This window comes from Lodderomyces elongisporus, chromosome 4 (genome assembly GCF_030384665.1).
Source record: "Lodderomyces elongisporus chromosome 4, complete sequence".
In the NCBI taxonomy this organism is placed as follows: Eukaryota; Fungi; Ascomycota; class Pichiomycetes; order Serinales; family Debaryomycetaceae; genus Lodderomyces; species Lodderomyces elongisporus.
The window spans coordinates 796,435-813,923 of record NC_083676.1 but is presented as its reverse complement, the minus strand read 5'-3'; the positions used below and the strand labels follow the sequence as shown (position 1 = coordinate 813,923).

The 17,489-nt window shown below is 35.8% G+C and overlaps 6 protein-coding genes across 6 annotated transcripts; 4 read left to right on the top strand and 2 right to left on the bottom strand. All coding sequences in view use genetic code 12, as the record gives it.

The window, feature by feature from the left end:
- Nucleotides 1-3,187: 3,187 nt before the first annotated feature.
- On the top strand, nucleotides 3,188-5,812 carry STP3 (Zinc finger protein; the record flags this gene model as incomplete). Its single annotated transcript, XM_001526005.2, has 1 exon — nucleotides 3,188-5,812. The coding sequence occupies one exon, from the start codon at nucleotides 3,188-3,190 to the stop codon at nucleotides 5,810-5,812; it is 2,625 nt and encodes an 874-aa protein (XP_001526055.2).
- A 2,164-nt stretch (nucleotides 5,813-7,976) lies between these two features.
- Nucleotides 7,977-8,885, top strand: PVL30_003453 (uncharacterized protein; the record flags this gene model as incomplete). Its single annotated transcript, XM_001526004.1, has 1 exon — nucleotides 7,977-8,885. The coding sequence occupies one exon, from the start codon at nucleotides 7,977-7,979 to the stop codon at nucleotides 8,883-8,885; it is 909 nt and encodes a 302-aa protein (XP_001526054.1).
- A 1,469-nt stretch (nucleotides 8,886-10,354) lies between these two features.
- On the top strand, nucleotides 10,355-10,735 carry PVL30_003452 (uncharacterized protein; the record flags this gene model as incomplete). The annotated part of the gene is made up of 1 exon (XM_001526003.1): nucleotides 10,355-10,735. The coding sequence occupies one exon, from the start codon at nucleotides 10,355-10,357 to the stop codon at nucleotides 10,733-10,735; it is 381 nt and encodes a 126-aa protein (XP_001526053.1).
- Nucleotides 10,736-11,260: 525 nt separating this feature from the next.
- Nucleotides 11,261-12,622, bottom strand: CK1b (casein kinase I; the record flags this gene model as incomplete). The annotated part of the gene is made up of 1 exon (XM_001526002.1): nucleotides 11,261-12,622. One exon carries the CDS (start codon nucleotides 12,620-12,622, stop codon nucleotides 11,261-11,263), a length of 1,362 nt encoding a protein of 453 aa, XP_001526052.2.
- A 1,568-nt stretch (nucleotides 12,623-14,190) lies between these two features.
- Nucleotides 14,191-15,318, top strand: EAF3 (Esa1p-associated factor; the record flags this gene model as incomplete). Its single annotated transcript, XM_001526001.1, has 1 exon — nucleotides 14,191-15,318. The coding sequence occupies one exon, from the start codon at nucleotides 14,191-14,193 to the stop codon at nucleotides 15,316-15,318; it is 1,128 nt and encodes a 375-aa protein (XP_001526051.2).
- A 470-nt stretch (nucleotides 15,319-15,788) lies between these two features.
- RGI1 (Respiratory growth induced protein 1) lies at nucleotides 15,789-16,400 on the bottom strand (the record flags this gene model as incomplete). The annotated part of the gene is made up of 1 exon (XM_001526000.1): nucleotides 15,789-16,400. One exon carries the CDS (start codon nucleotides 16,398-16,400, stop codon nucleotides 15,789-15,791), a length of 612 nt encoding a protein of 203 aa, XP_001526050.1.
- Between the last annotated feature and the right edge of the window lie 1,089 nt (nucleotides 16,401-17,489).

The following is a 17,489-nucleotide window of genomic DNA, read 5'->3' as shown; positions in this document are numbered from 1 at the left end:
TTCAGAGTCAGAGTCAAAGTCAGAGTCAGTTGAAGACAAAGACTAAGCAATTAGTCTTAGCAATTTATTGGAGTACTGGAGAGTTTCCACTAGAAACGTTTTTCTCTATTCTCTATTCTACTTGTTAATTCTATTTTAGTAATGTAATATTTCCTCCAACTTTGATATTGTGATCATTGGTCAAAAACTGCGGAGGTGAGAAGAGAAGAGAAGAGAAGAGGGAAAGTGAAAAAGAACTAAAAAAAAAAAAAGAAGCTGCCGGGGAGAGATGGGTTAGGAGCTTCAAACGATGCAAAAGTTCTTATCATCAAAGGGCGTTTTGACAAAATTTCGATTGTTCTTCTGTAATGCTTCCTGTTACCAACTCAAATGTAACGTAAGTTGGTCTAACATATTCTGCAAGTGTTTTTCCTCTGGAGCGCAAGTTGTCTTGATAAATTCGTTTAATCTAATGAAAGGAAAGCTAATTATTATTATTATTATTATTATTATTATAATAATAATAATACAATCCACACCTACACATTCACCCACACCCACACCCACACAAACACACATAAAGCAACAAGTAACAATTGTCATCAAGTTTCTTCTTTTTCTTTTTTACTCTTTCCCCACGTATTTTTCCTCTTTTTTTTTTTTTTTTCAAATCATTCACATAAAAAATAAACAAATAATGGTTGATAGAGTAGTTGTGCAAGTGAGAATATAGAACAAAGGGATATAAGGAGCACAGAAAGAAGATGGAAGGTTGTTGATGTTATTTCGAAAGGGTGTGTGTGTATGTGTATGGGAGTATGTATGGGAGTATGTATGGGATTATGTTGTCCAATCTAATTTGGGTATTCTCTTATCTTCTGTACCTGATTTAAGTTTGTATTTGAACAGGAGATAAGACTCTACATCTTCTTCTTTCTTTTTTTATTTCCTCTTTCTCTTTATTATAATTAGAGTAGGTGTTTAAAGCAAAAGATAAGCAAGAATGGAATCGGAATAATTAGACAGGGATATGGCTGAGGAGGGAGAGAAAGAGTATTTGTTTTGATTTTTTTTTTTTTTGGGTTCTTAAAAAGTGGTGAACCCGATTTTGATAAAGCAGTTTGTTGAGAGAAGAACTGACAATACTCAAAAATAGTATGCGAGTCTAAATCTCTCACAACTGTGGTGAAAGTTGTGTGTGTGTGTGTGTGTGTGTGTGTTTTGTTTTTCCCTTTCGAAATACAAAGAAATTAAACTGTGGAGTGAGACCAAAAAGAAATAGCAACGATGAAGACGAAGACGAAGACGAAGCTGTAGCTGTAGATGTAGATGCAGAAGAGGAGTAAAGAAAAGGGTGGTGTTCAATTTTGTCCTTCTCCTCTGCTGTTTTCTATATGCCAACATACACTTGAAACTAGCTACTGTGGTGCATATCTGCATGTTTGCAGCTACTGATAGATGCTAAATGCCAAATCCTTTTATTTTTCTTTTCTTTTTTTCATATTATTTTTATTTATCCTTCTGGTAGTCACAGGTATTTCCTATTTACTGTGGAGAGGTAATTTACTATGGAACAATGTCAAAATTAGTGAATTAAAAGAAAAAGAAAGTAATAATAATAATATGTCAATTCTTTGTCAATCCTTTGTCAATCCTCAGCAAATTCTTCCGTACGGCATCAAAACTGAATTTTCTGTTGTCTTGCGCTTTTTTTTTATTTTCTATTTTTTATTTATTTTATTTTTTTCCAGCTTTAAAAATTTCTTTTTCTTTTTTGTCTATTTTCTTTTTTTTGGGGGGAGGAGGAGGAGTGGCTTTGTACTCCTTCTCTCTTTCGAATGTAAATGTAAATGTAAATGTTATTGTGTAGAGTGTAGAGTGTAGAGTGTAGGGTGTGTTCCTCGGCTAATCGTATAGGTAAACAATAGTAGTGTGGATTGTTAATTCATTTCATTCTTATATACGTTTATGTATGTATGTATGTACTGATTTAGCATTGTTTCAATGTAACATCCATACATCAGTATATAACAAGTGCTTCTATTCTTATCTTTTTTATTTCTTTATTTATTGTTTAATTTCCGTATTTGGTTTTTTATTCCGATGGAATTGGAGTGATTTTAATTTTCTCTTTTTCTTTATTTTTTTTTTTGGGGGGGGGGGAAGAGAGCAGAGGAGAGGAAGAAGAAGAAGTAGGATGAAGTTGATGATGGGAGAAGAGGTAGTAGTAGTAGACTAAGAAGAAGAAGAAGAGGAAGAAGAAGAAGAGACAGAATAAAAATTAGCCGCCGACTCTCATCAAATTAAAAAAAAAAACAAAATTTTTAATTTTTCAAATACCACACATTCCAATAGTATGATAACTATCTCTTCTTATTGTTTGAATGTTCCTCCTCATCTGCATGCTCTAATCTCTCTGTCTCTCTGTCTCTCTGTCTCTTGCATATCTCTCACAAAATTGAAAAAATATAAAATAAAAAATAAAAAATAAAAAATAAAAAATAAAAAATAAAAAAAATTTAAAGATTGGGATCAACAAATGACAATTTTTGCAAAAGTTCGTTTAATCGATGTCCACACTTATATCGCTCATACATACATACATACATACATACACATATCTATCTATCTATCTATCTCTAGCTATCCAGCTATATATATATATATATATATATATATATTCATTAGCCTCTGGCCCTAAGCCTATAATATTTCATCTACTTCCTTCTACTTCCTTTTTTTTTTTGCTCTTTCTCTTTCTCTTTCTCTTTGTATCCAATATCTACATTTATATCTATATATATATATATTTACTAGAATATAAAGAAGAAACCGAGTTTCCAAGAGTCATACAATCTTCTCACTAGGCTTTTCCACCACTCAGACACTAATCTTTGTACTACTATTATCCCTCCATTCCAATTTATATATATATATATATATATACATATACATGTATATATGTATACATATTTATGGAACTATAATTAGAACAAACTTGGTGATTGCAGGAAACGAAAAATAAAGTATCCTCCTCCTCCTCCATCACTTTATTCCCCTAATTCCCCATTCCTCACGTCCCAACGTCGCAACGTTGCGCTGATACACATAAGTTGGCAAAAAAAAAATAATAATACAAAAGCTAAACTAATCTAAACCAAACCAAACCTAAGAAATAATACTAGTATCAACAGCAATAGAAACAAAAATGGCCATCATTTCAATAGGCCTATTCAAAGACCACAACCAGGTCTTCGACGAAGTATACACAATCAAATCAACACCACCATTATCATCAACATCAACATCATCAACATCATCATCACAAAAGAATAAATCAAATACAAACACAACAACTGGTACTTATGCCAATACCCCCTTAGAAGCAGCCCCTTTATTCAATTCTACAATTTATAATTCATTCACTTCACTACACATCTTGAAGAAACACAAGTTTAGTGTATACAAGTTTATCCATAGACTAATCCACGGGACTAAACGACTTAACGAACTATTCCCCGCGATCGACAATGTCAATTTCCTAAACAACTCAAAAAAATTTAGCTCAGCATCACCAGCAACTGCAACTGCAACTGCAACTGCAACTTCAACTGCAACTTCAACGAGATTACCATTATCTTTCCCAAAACCATGTGCAGTTGACGACTTGGACTTTATGTTTGAAGGTGACAATGCCAACCAAATCCAGATATTCGACAATGTTCACACAACAGACGACTTTGGTGCACACGAGTTTCACCAATTTGACAAGAATGCATTTTATGAAAACTTGCAAACACCCTTGTTTCAACAACAACAGCAACAACAACAGCAACAACAACAGCAACAACAACAACAGCAACAACAACAGCAACAGCAAGTCAATAGTCAATACCATCCGCAATCCATCCCTACTTCTGCACCAAAACTGAATATCACTATTCCCGAATTTGATGACTTTTATGAAGCACACCAACACCAACACCAACACCACTTTGCTGCTCAAGACTTGAATAAATCACTACCAATTCAGGTAGCGTCAAACAATCACAACTTTAACGAACATATATTTGAGAGAAATGTTGGTGGTAGATCCAAGTACAAGATGAATGTCTTTGATATCATTCAAAAATCAACTGTTGTCTTTTCACCAAAGACGCAAGGCACCACCTCCCAGTCTAGGGACGCCCACTTTGCTCATGATGGTCGTTTTGTTGAAACTCTGCAACAACAACAACTGTATAACCCTCAGCACCAACACCAACACCAACACCAGCACCACCACTTTGCGCAATACCAACAACAACAAGTAGAACAACAAGTAGAACAAGATCCACATTCATACTTACACCCACACTCACCACCGCCATTTTTTGAAGACTTTAACTCTTTCAACGAGCCAGATGCATCACAGAATAAGAGACAGAATAACGGCCACAATGACCACAATAGTGTAATTAGCAACAGTAACTCGAATACCAACTTTCACAACCACGATCCTGAATTTTCTTCAGTTTCATCCTCTGAGAGTTTTTTGAGTCCCTTGGATGATGAATTCTTTGGCAAGTTTAAGCAATCAAACCATATGAATACTCGTTTGCAACCCCAAACAGAGCAGCAACTGTCACTATTAACCATTGACTTTGCTCAACCTCAAACTGAATCACGCAAGAGAAGATACGAAAGCTCATCAATATCTACACCATCATCTCTGCAAATTGATTCAGATATTCCTGTATCCCCAACAACAGCAGCGACAACAACAACAAAAACAACAACAACAACAACAGCAGCGGCAGCAGCAACAATTGTCATCAAAAGCAAGAAATTAAAAACTTCTTTAAATAGACAAGTGAAACCACTCAAGTCCAAGTCGCGCACTTCAAGCTCAAGCTCAAGCTCAAGCTCGGGGATGGGCATAGGCACAGGTACAGGCCCAAGTCGGGGTTCTGCAGTACCCGTCGCATTGGCAAGGAGAAACAATACAGAGTTTGACAACAAGCTTGATGGTAAACTTGACGCATTGAATACCGCAACTGTCACAACGACTACTACCACGACAAACAACACTACTGTGCGCAAACTCTCCTTCACTTCCAAAAACGGCAAGGTTGACCATATATTTGAATGTCCACATTGTGAATCACATTTTACAGTAAAGGGATATCTTACACGCCATCTCAAGAAACATTCCCTTGCCAAGGCATTCTCTTGTCCCTTTTACCAGGACACTACGACTGACTCCACTGCAAGCAAACTGGGCAACGGAAGCAACAACAATAACATCAATAGTAGCAATGGATTTGCACTTTCGGGAACCAAATGTCACCCCACCGGTGGATTCAGCCGTCGCGACACGTTCAAGACACATCTCAAGGCCTTGCATTTCATTTACCCACCAGGCACAAAGTCAAATGATCGTGGGTTATACAGTGGACGCTGTGCCGGATGTTTTCAGTTTTTTGAAAACAATACGCAATGGCTTGAGAATCACATTGAAAGTGGCGAGTGTCAAGGAACAGTTGCAATGAAGGAGAAATTGAGAAGACAGTTGGAGACGGAGTGTGGAAATGAGGAGAATGACGAAGTTGCCACTTTTGTCGAGTCAATGGGATTGAAGGTGCAAGGTACTGGTCAAGTAGGAGCACAAGATGAAACTCAAGTACAAGCAGAGACAGAGACAGAGACAGAGACAGACGCAAAGGGAGAAACCACCAATGGTAATAATGATACTGAGAAAAATGCAGCAAATGGATACAAGAGCAAAAGCGAGTTTGATGCTGAGTTGAGGCACCATGCTTCGCATTATATCAAACAAGAAGTCATTGACTAATCAAACACTAATCTCAAAAGTTTGATTCACCATTCAACACGTGTCAGCAGGATCTGATGGTGTGGAAAAAATTTAAATTTTATTCTACTGATTATACTTTCAATCTTGGAAAGGTTTTTGAAAGAATTGACTAAACTTTTTTTAAAATTTTATTCTGGAAGAGGCGAATTCCTCCGAAGCTTTGTTGTGAACATAAACCAAACTTAATCAACTTTAACTATACTTAACTAAACTTAACTATACTAAACTAAACTTAACTGAACAGAAAGTAAAAAAACAAAAAAAAAAAAATAAAGAAAACGAAATACTGTATAGGTAGTGTAAATTCCTTTTGCTTGTAAGTAAGGCCATAAGTTTTCAAGAGTTTTTTTTTTCTGTTTTATTCTTTTATTTATTAATTTTTTTTTTATAGGTACAAACAATGTTTATTAATTCACTGAGGGTAGTGCTTGTCCAGTAAGAGGATATTTGCATCTATAAAGTAATGAGCCAAGTTGAGGTGAATTGGAGTTTTGTTTTGCTTTTAGCCACATTGTCAGTCAATGGTTATAAAATTGAACTGGCTTTTTATCATGCAACGCATATATATATATATATATATATATATATATATATACAGATTGTAGTTTTCGAAAGTATGATCCACTGCAACTGGTGGATTTTGAGGCACAAAAGTGCTCTCTATTCTATTGGAGAAACTACAACAGGCGATGCTCCGTAAATTACAATATTACTAGATTAGATTATTTTGGAGTAAAGAAAAAGAATGTAAAAAAAAATAAAGTAAAGTAAAGTAAAGTAATGTAAGGTTGGGAACTGCTTTATATGTCATAGCGGGTTATTTGACTGTGTTTATAAACAATTAGCTGACTAAACCGTTCCCGACTAAACAGAATACTCTATTGTAGCTGTATATCGATGATCTTTGCCAACAATGGAGTGGTTTAATCGTCAGTTCATTGCAATAATCGAGGTTCGGAATGGTGTTAAAAGTGGTACTATACCTAGACGATATACTTAGCAACAGTTTACCCAGTATTGCAACAAAAATGGGCGTTGGGCCCAAGTCTCAAAAGTGTAGTTAAACTAAAGCTTATCGGATAATCTGCTACTAGAGATTCTCGGGTGATTACTTTTGACTTTTTTAGTATCACTTTTTTTAGTATAATTTTTTTTTTGTTCCAGTTTTTATATATTATCTTCTGCAGAATAAAATATCGGATAAATCTCACTCACTTGTCGTTCCGGCAAAACAGGCTGGACCGGTAGATAAGAAATAGCAATAACAACAAAGAAACAAAAAGCAAAAAGCAAAAAGCAAAAAGCAAAAAAAAAAAAAGAAAAAAAGAAAAATTAAAGCAAGAAGAACTGAAAACCCTTTTGCTATACACAAAGTGACAGAACTTAGATAGCCTATGGTATAAAAACTTTGGTCCAGAATGCTCTTTGCTTAGTAATGGTGTTTATAATTCTCTTTTAACGAACCCTCTACATGGTTCCTCAAAATGTAGTTCCTCATCTAAACAATTATGGTTGAATGTATTTTAGGTGTTAAAATTTAATTTTGTTTTTATTTTTTTTATTTTTTATTTTTTCTAACTGCTTCCTCGGCGCCAGAGCAGGTACGTTCTAGATTCATATATGGATGCGGCTTCACAGCCATACATAATTGCTCCCCACATAAAGTTGCTTACGTGATCTTCAGAATGTAGTAATGAGGATGGCGATGAGGGCAACGAAGGTGACGGAGGTGCGATAACAGTGACACTAACACAACTAGACCAGTTGCAGCAATCATTATAGAATTGAAACAAAGCTAAAGCTAAACAAAGCTAAACAAAGCTAAACAAAGCTAAACAAAGCTAAACAAAGCTAAACAAAGCTAAAGCTAAAACTAAAACTTGAAGAAAAAAAAAAAGAAGAAGGAAAAAAAAAAAACAATTTTGTATGGAGATTTACTCTTATCAAATTGAATGTGAAAAGTATTTATAGCACTCCATTGACCAGGGTCTTTTGCCGAAAAAAACAAAACAAAACAACAAAATAATATTAATAATATTATTAACAATAATATAAGTATTATTAAATCTTGAGCTAAACAAATTAACAAAAAAGGAAAAGATACGCCATTCAAACACGCACAACACAACAAATATCATTTACAATGGGTTATCCAACAAATTTGAAGATCACCACCAAGTCATTGACTGAAAACATACTACTTGCCTCAACCGCGTTTACGAGGTTTGATAGGATCAATTTCGGAGCCCGAATGGCTATCTTGAAATTTCCCGCCACTACTACACCAGTTGCAAATGCAAATGCAAATGCTGGTGCTACTGCTGGTGCTGATACCAATGTTGGTGTTGGTGTTGGTGTTGCTGGAGACAAGAGCAGCAGAGAAAGAGTGGTGATTTGGAGTCCGTTGCCATACTCACCACAGGTGCTCGAAGTAATTCAAAAGTTTACTGGTGCCAAAACCGAGGCAGATATCAGGATTGATTACGTGATTGTTCCCGATCGCGAACATAACATGGCGGCCAGTGTTTTCAAGGAGAAATTTCCACAGGCCAAGATTATTGGTCCCGAAAAGACAGAGAAAGTTGACTTGGATGTTGTATTCACCGAAAGTTTGGGCAATAAAGTGATTGCGGGTGAAGATTTGAGAAAGTTGATTGATGACGATGTTATTGTTGATAATTTTGAGTTTGTCTACTTGCCGTACCATGCTAATTCGGAGTTGGTTGCAGTAGAAAAGAAGAGCAAAGTATTGTTTGAAGCCGACTTGTTGTTCAATTTGGGCGCAAAAAACGAACAGCAAGAGCAATTTTCACCAGCCACTGGGTATCCCGAGAACTACAATCCACACACTGGCTGGTCCTATCCAACAAGGTACTTGCACCCATATTCCAAAGTCGGTAAGTATATGTTTAACAAGATTGTCAATAAAGCCCAGAGTAAAGCCGGGTTGGAAGCCATTGGAGCTTTGGATTTCAACGCAATTGTTCTCTGCCACGGCAATATAATAACTAAAAATGCAAAGGAAGCTTTCAAACATGTGTTTTTGAGCTGATTGCGGTGTAAAGTGTCGATTGTTAAAGAGTCATGGTGACCAAGTTTTATAAACTGCAACTATTAATAAAACAAATTGATAATAGGAGACACTAAATATGCAACAACATCTCTTTGTATCGTGTAGAACGTCAACTTTTATCAAGTAAACTTTTAATGGCAAATAAGGATTAACCAAATAGAAAGAAGGAAACAAAACAAAACGAATTGAAAGGAAACGGCAAGAAAAGACAAGACAAGAAAAGACAAGACAAGACAAGACAAGACAAGACAAGACAAGACAAGACAAGACAAGACAAGACAAGACAAGACATGACAAGAAATGAGAAAGCACTGGTTGATTTTGAAGAGATTTCTTGTTTTCCATACAACAAGAGTGAATTCTAGTAAACAGATCCATTGCAACCATTGATTCTTCTATTCAAATATATGTTCATTTGAGGATCAATGTAAAAAAAGAAAAAAAGAAAGATAACTTTTCTTTCTTGTAACTATAAATAATCGAAGACGAAATAAAGAAAAATGAGAAAAATGAAGGGGTTGGTGCAAAGGCTGAAGACTCTGTGATATAAGACCAGTATCAACAGGGGTGATTCTCCATTGCTACGCCACAGAATACGTTTTGGTTGTACACCTCTAACTCCGCTGCTTCAATAGCTCAATATCCGCCTTACGTTGAGAAGAGGTAGTGTCACTGTGATTATCCACCATATCATCCTTTATCCCATACTCCTTATTTCTATATCTCTTACCCCTTATCGCAATCTCTATCTTCACTATTATTCTCCTCCCCTCACCCCCCTCCTGAAAACTATTTCTCTACTGATAGTGTCTATTCATGCATATAAGAACCTTGTTCATTTCTTTTTCATTTTTTGGGTCGTGGGAAGAAGAAGAGGGAAACTCTTTAGGCCCCATACATAATGCCACTGATTGCTCTGTCTGTCTTTGCCTAGTCTGCTTCTCCGCATTACTAAGACACTTAGGTGCGTGCTTCACCATACTTTACCATACTCTACCATACTTTACTCCGCTCCATTACTAAGTCATCCTTCACCAACGTCGTTTCTTCTTATGTACAAGCTCCTCCTTCCTCTATTTCCCATTTTGCTCTATTCTGCTATACTTGCTCCACCACTTTCCTCCTTCCTTCAAAACACACCATCATCCATTTTTTTTTCCAACTTTTATCTGTATTCCCCCCCCCCCCCTCCTCACTGTTTTTCAATCCTCAATATGGACTCTTAGATACTCAACAGAAAGAGTATATAAATAAACAGCTTATTTCTCTTTCATCTCTGATTGTTTATAGCAAGCTCTATTCTTTTTAAATCTTCTATCGTCAATATAAATTATTTATTGAATCACATTTAATCATATTCATAAACACATACATACATAATATATATATATATATATATATATTAATATATTAATATACTTAAAGCTATATCTACACACGGATCCACAATGCCAGACTTGTTTGACAATATCTTTTCAAGAGTCCATGCCAAGTTTAATGGCGGTCACACAAAACCACGTTATGATGGTGGCTCTCAAGTTAACTCTGGAAAGTTTTACAGTTACCATAGCACACCTAACAACAATAACTACTGGTTGCCCAGAAACGCTGTTAAGGAGGAACAGATGAGGAAAGGTAGTGTCTCTTCAGAGCAAGGTGACATGACCATGATGGGAGGTGGCGCAGTTAGTGGTTCTCTTGATTCTGCTGATGACAAGCAACCTTTTGTAGGTCAGAAAGTTGGCGCTTTTGACAAGGACTCCATGCCTATTGTTGACGACTCGCAGTTGAACAGATCGAGGTTCAACAGTGTTGCTTCAGAAGAGTAGATTGATAACAATGGAACCTCATTTGCCTAAGCCAATCCAAGAATACAAAATAAATTAAAAAAACAAAAAAAAATGAACAAACAAGCAAACAAACAAATGTGCACGCAAGCAAAATATATAAAAAGAAGGCAAATGACGTGGCAACCACCTTGTGTGTGACATTTGGATTTGTTGAGTTTCCCTTTAGTTGTTGTTTTTCACTCACCACTTGAAAGTGGATGTTATTGTTGATGTTATTTGCTGGTCAAAGAGTCGATTTTTTTTTTCTTTTAGGTTTTGTATAGTGAAGTAAATGATACAATAAAGATAAAATCTTTTACAAGACTTTATGCATTTGAAAATGTATTAGATCATACTTAGACCAAAGAAGAAGTAGAAATAGCAGTAGAAGTAGAAACAGAAGCAGAAGCAAAAATAGGAACTAATGATGCCGTTGATTTTTTGATTTTTTGATTTTTTGATATTTTTTCCTTTTTTCCTTTTTCACTTTTCCCGCCACACTAGTTTACATATAGTAGTTATCATTTACCAGCAACAGAAGAAACAAGACCGGCTTTTTTTCCTGTTAAAGCTGGAAGTATCGGAATGTAACGTGTCCCCAATAAGATCTCGATTTCCACTATTCCGCATGTCTGCCTCTTCTCCATTTCTATCTCTATCTCTATTCCCACCACCATTTTTCATAAACCGATTCTGCTCATTGTGTATAGCTAATATCGATTGCAGAAATTTATCTGGTTGCTGCTGTTGCTGCTGCTGCTGTTGTTGTTGTTGAATTGCTTGATACCCATGTTTCTTATATCTCGAATTGTCGTAGGAGGCAGAAGCTCTTCCCAATAGTGGCTGGTGCAGCAGCGATTGCTGTTGTTGATGCAGATATGTGTTATGGTTGTTGTGTTGTACTTGATGCGCTTTTCTTGCTGGATGCGGATTGCCATACCCATGTAAATTAGCCTTTTTATTTAATGCAGCGTCCCAGCCTCTGCCATTGTTCAAATCCATCCAGTCATAATGGCCATCTTCCTCAATGCCGAGGGTCGCCATCGCCTTATCCATAAGACCGATGAGATACTTGTAATCTGGATCTTCATCGAACTTCAAGTTGCGTACATACGTCAAATACTGGGCAAATTGAATTGGTAAACCATAGCACAATTCGTTAATGGGCGTAGTTTGCTTCTTCATACCAATCTTTTCATATTTTTGCTTATTAGTTGGTGCTTTCAACCCTTGCCACGGTAATGAACCACGAAGAAAATACATAAACACATGTCCCAAGCTTTCCAAATCATCCCTTCTCAGCTGCTCTCTCCCCAAATGGGTATTGATTGACATGTACCGCGCAGTACCACTCAACGCTTTCTTCTCCCTATAAGGTATATGATTCTTGCTCCTTGGATCTCGATACTGTTTTGCCATCCCAAAATCAACAACAAATATATTGTTGGCTTCTGCAGTATCTGGCCTTCCAATGAGGAAATTATCAGGTTTAATATCACGATATATCAAATTATGCTCATGGATCGATTCAACTCGTTGGATCATCTGCTTAGAAACTTGAAGCACAGTCTTGATACTAAATTTACGATGACACCAATCAAACAAATCCTCTAAAGATGGCCCCAATAAGTCGATAATCAAGATTGAATGCACACCTTCTTGCCCAAAGAAATAAGCTTGTGGGATCCCCCGCGTATTGTTCAAAATTCTATATGACCTGTATTCGTCTCTCAACTGTGGTGCCTCACATTTTCTCGGCTCAAACTTGATTGCCACCTGTTGATTGTTTAAGATATTTATACCTTCAAAAATGATCCCAAATGAACCTTCGCCAATCTTTTTGCCCACCTTGTAATGAACACCTACTATGCTGGATGATTGAGACATTTCATTGGTTGTGGGAACAGATTCGGAGTAAAAGAATCAAAATAATAATAATGAAAAAAAAAATAACAAAATTATAAGCAGAAAATTGAAAGAAAAACACACAACAAAAACTTTGGCAAAAAGATGCGTTAAAAAAGTATTGACCAAGTGATGTTTTAATTTGTTGTAATTGCTCTTTGTGGGGAATATTTATTATGAAGCTCTCCACAACTTAATATTATCCCGGAAATGAAGCAACAAGCTGATTCTGGGAAGCAGTGGTACTTATTGATTTGGTGTCCCAATATTCTATAGCACCTGATTGATAGAAATATCGTGGGTGACAAGGTACTTCAGAGTGAGTGAGTGAGTGAGTGAGTGTTTTTTTAATGTGGTTGCTGTAATTTGGTTTGTACTTTCTTGACTTTAGTTTGTTGTTTATTCACACTCTCATTTTTATCAACTTTTTCTATCAACTTTTTTGTCACTTTTTTTTGTCACTTTTTTTTGTCACTTTTTTTTGTCTTTTTTTTGTCTTTTTTTTTAGTCACTTGTTTAATTTTCCTCCTCTCTTTCCTTCGTCTTTTTCTTCTCGGCTTTACTTATTTTTCAAATCACAGTAATCTCCACCGTACGGCTCGACTACTCCTATCAACAATTGAAAAACAAAAATGAGATGGAAATAGTTAACCTACAAATATTGATGTGCCTCAAATATCAACACGAAGCAGTCATATATAAATACATCTTTCGAATATAAGAAATGACTTAATACAATTTTTTCTTTCTTTTTTTTTTTTTTTCTCTCTTTCAATTTTCTGCTATTCAATATACTTTGATCGAAGAGAAGAGTACAACAAGATAATTGAATCGAGTCCCTTTCTCCTTCTCCTTCTCTCTCCTCTCTATACACATGTAAAGAAATACATATAGACAAATGCATACTTGGTGCATTCTCCATGAAACTAATCTATATAGTGCTTAACATTCCGCATGTGCAATGACTTTTTGCATAAGTTCAGTATTTATGCAAATCCTAGCAGCTAATTCATTTAACAAATATGTTGAAATGTCGGCTCGATACTGCCAATGTTATAGCCACCCACACGAGATTTGGCAAAGATGATGTCAATTCGCAAGCACAATACCTATTAGCTTACCTTTTATATTACCTTGTGTTCACCAAGACAATTGTAGCATATACTCCAAATCAACATTTGTGCAAAACTGGTATCTCTTGAGGGTGTATTCATTTATGAAGAAGAACGCGCTCTCTATGGAGAAAGAAAAAGGGAAAAATGAATAGAAAAGAATAGAAATGTAATGCCAAATTAAAGACTTTGAATCTTTCTCTTCACTCTTGTTTAAACTACACTATTCATTTTCTACACACACACACATACACACACACATACACACACACACACACACTAAAGCCCTTTTCCTTTCCTTTCCTTTCCTTTCCTTTTTCTTTTCTTTTCATTTTATTACATCTTTCCTACCTTATTTCTTGTTTTCTTTCTTTCTTTTTTTTTTTTTCATTTCCTTTTGTCTTCATTTTCCTTATTAAATTGGAAACAAAACAAAGAATGGTTTCATATTCGCCAAACCAAATAGTTTACGCTTATCACGGCCCACTTATTTACGAGGCTAAGATTATCAAGACAAAACAAGCTACTGAGTCATTTGTTCTCAATAATGATAATCAACAGGAAACTTTTGAACAACAAGGTGCCAAGTTTGACGCTGCAAAATGGGATGGCTTAAATTGCTTTTTGTTACATTACCAAGGATGGAATGCCAAGTGGGACGAGTGGGTTGGAGAGGAAAGAGTGTTGGAAATAAATGAGGAGAACAAATTCAAAAAGTTGGAGTTGGAGCAATTGACAAAGAAGAAAAAAGTCAAAAAGGAAGAGTCGACTAAATCCAGCGGGAATGGCAAGGGTGGGAGCAAAAGTGGGTCCAAGAGTAGAGGAGAAGGCGGGAGTAGAAGCGGTAACGGTAACGGCAACAGCAGCAGCAGCAGCAGCAGTAGCAACGGTGGAGGTGGTAATGCGTCAAAGAGGCAAAGAACGAGTGGCAGTGGCAGTAGTAATGCTAGCAGCAATAGCAGCAATGGTGGTGGTGGTGGTGGTGGAGAACTGAGAAGGAAAACATCAAATATCAATTTGAAATTTCCACCAGAGTTGAAGTATGTTTTGGTCAATGATTGGCAATATATAACAAAGGATAAGAAATTGGTCAAGTTACCCAGCAACAACTATTCTGTTCACACTATATTGCAAGACTATCGAAATCTGCGAAAAGAAGTATTGGATAAACATCAATTGGGTATCTTGTTGGAGATATTGCATGGGCTAGAGATATATTTCAACAAGTCTTTAAGTTTGCTTTTGCTTTACAAGCATGAAAATTTGCAATACTTGGATTTTCTAAAGAGAAATGTAATAAGCTACAGCCAGTACCAACCTGGAGATGCTGAAGGGTCGAGTAGCAGGAGTCACTGTCAAAGTAAGGTTTATGGGTTTGAGCACCTTTTGAGGTTGTTGGTTCTGTTTCCCAGTTTGATAAGTCAAACTACCATGGATTCACTAAGTATAAGTGTGTTGGTACTGGAATTGGAGCACTTGTTGGTATTTTTAAAGGACAATATGGGAAAATATCAAAACGAGTATGAGTATCAAAGTCCGCAGTACAATAGTCTAGCAACCTCTTGATAAACCTACATAGCTACATAGCTACATACATACAAACATGAACATATTACTTACTCCACACCGCGTACATTCATAAGTAAGATATCTACGCACCAAATCAAAGGCTTGAAGACTATTCGCAAGTAGTTTATCCAAACATCTTCTAAATGCTATATGTATATATATATATATATATATATATATATATATATATATATATTATACTTAATACTAAAAAATTCATTCTTTTCGTAATCATTATCTTCATCATAATCATCATCGTTATTCGTTGTCATTCTTCATAAAACATAGCATCGTAAATGTTATTTTTTGAATTGTAATCATAAACAGGTTTAAAATCTTATTTTATTTTTGTAAAAAAAAGGAGGGAACAAGGACAAGGAAAAATCAGTCGCATGCAAAGTGCTTGACTTTTAATTCTCCATTTGAACTCTTTTTAGGGCAAAAGAGTTAAGCAAAATATTATGCTCTCAATGACCAATTGGAATCGACTTCATGTCAATGTCAACCAATGCAGAGTCATTGTGACTGGTAATATCCAACTCAATCTTCCAATGTCTATCATACTTGTCCTCCTCTTCTTTACTAAAACCATGGTCAGTTTCATCCTTAAACTTCCAAGTCAATTTATCAAATGACTCAATCTCTTCAGCCTTGTCGAAATTCAACTCATAACCGCAACACTTTTCCAAATCTTTAATCAAGTGCTTCTTGATATGGTGTTGTAGATTACGCTTGAATTTGCTTGAGTTTTTGTTTGATGTTGGCTTGATTTTCTCAATCTCATCATGGCATTCTTTCAAGACAAATGGTGGATAATAGTGCAATCTACCATGGAAGTAATCGAAATCGTTGTCCCAAGTCTCGTCCCGAACAAAAGCTTCAAATTGCTCCAACTCATCAAATTCCTTGATTGTAGGTGGCAACAACACTTCTTTGAATCCACCTGGCTCATCGGCAGACTCAATTGAAGTCATTGACATTTTTCTTGTCTTTGGAACTGCTTGCAAATGGTCCAATGGCTTAATATTGTCCAAATCTAAAGGAACCGTGTCTGATTTGGACTTTTTCTTTCCCGACATGATCGATAAATATTAACTAGCTTCTGAGTCGATATACTATACAAAAGTATTAATTGTTTGAATATTCAACACCTTGATTAGTTTGCAGAACGCAGGCGGGATTTGGATATTCAAATAGAAAAAAACTATAAATGCAAGTGTGTGTGTAGATATATATATATATATATATATAAAGATATATGTATGTGTATACTTAAATATATATATTTATATGTATATGGGTTTTGTGTAAACTTGCAATAATAAGTAGTTGCAGAAACTTTAAGAGTAGTGATTCAATAAATACCTCTTAAGATGATATTGTTGTCTAATTTGGGGGTAAGTAAGTAAGTAAGTAATTAAGTAAACTTTGGTTAACGATTAATTACAAAAAAAAAACAAAAAAAACAAAAGGAAAAGGAAGTAGAAAAGAAAAGAAAAGTAGAAAGAAGAAAACAGTCTACACCTCAAAGGCTACAAGGGAATTTACAACGGTTTTTATACTCCTCCCGTAAAGAATCTATATTGAGAAAGCAAGTGTATGTTTATGTTTGAGTTTATGTTTATGTGTATATGAATGTGTTGGGTCAATTTGGTTGTAAAAAGCAAAAAAAAAAAGTGGAGTGACCGAAGTAATGGTATGTTTTGTACATATATGTATGTATGCATGGGTCTACTTTAGGGGGGAGGGGAGAGAGAAGGGGAGAGGAGAGGAGAGGAGAGGAGAGGAGAGGAGAGGAGGGGAGGGGGGAAGGGTCAGGAAAAAAGAGGAGATAATAGAAGTGCAAAGAGGAGTCGTGTGAAGAATTACCACAACCATTCAGTCGAAGTAGACCAAGGGGACACACGGAAGAGGAGAGAGAAAAGGAGGAGGAAGGGGTCAAACAAAGGCAAAGCTGGGAAACTATGCAAAGAGGCTTTCTCTACCTTCTTTACCTTTTTCCTTTTTTTGAAATTTTTTGAATATTGCTTCGCTTCCTTACTCTTTCTAATTTCATTTCTTCTTTGAATCTACCCAATCAGAATGGATGGACAAATGTTACACCTGAACAACAAAGTTTTAAAAAGTGTTTTTGAGTGAAGCCAAACTTTTTGCCCTTACCTTTATCT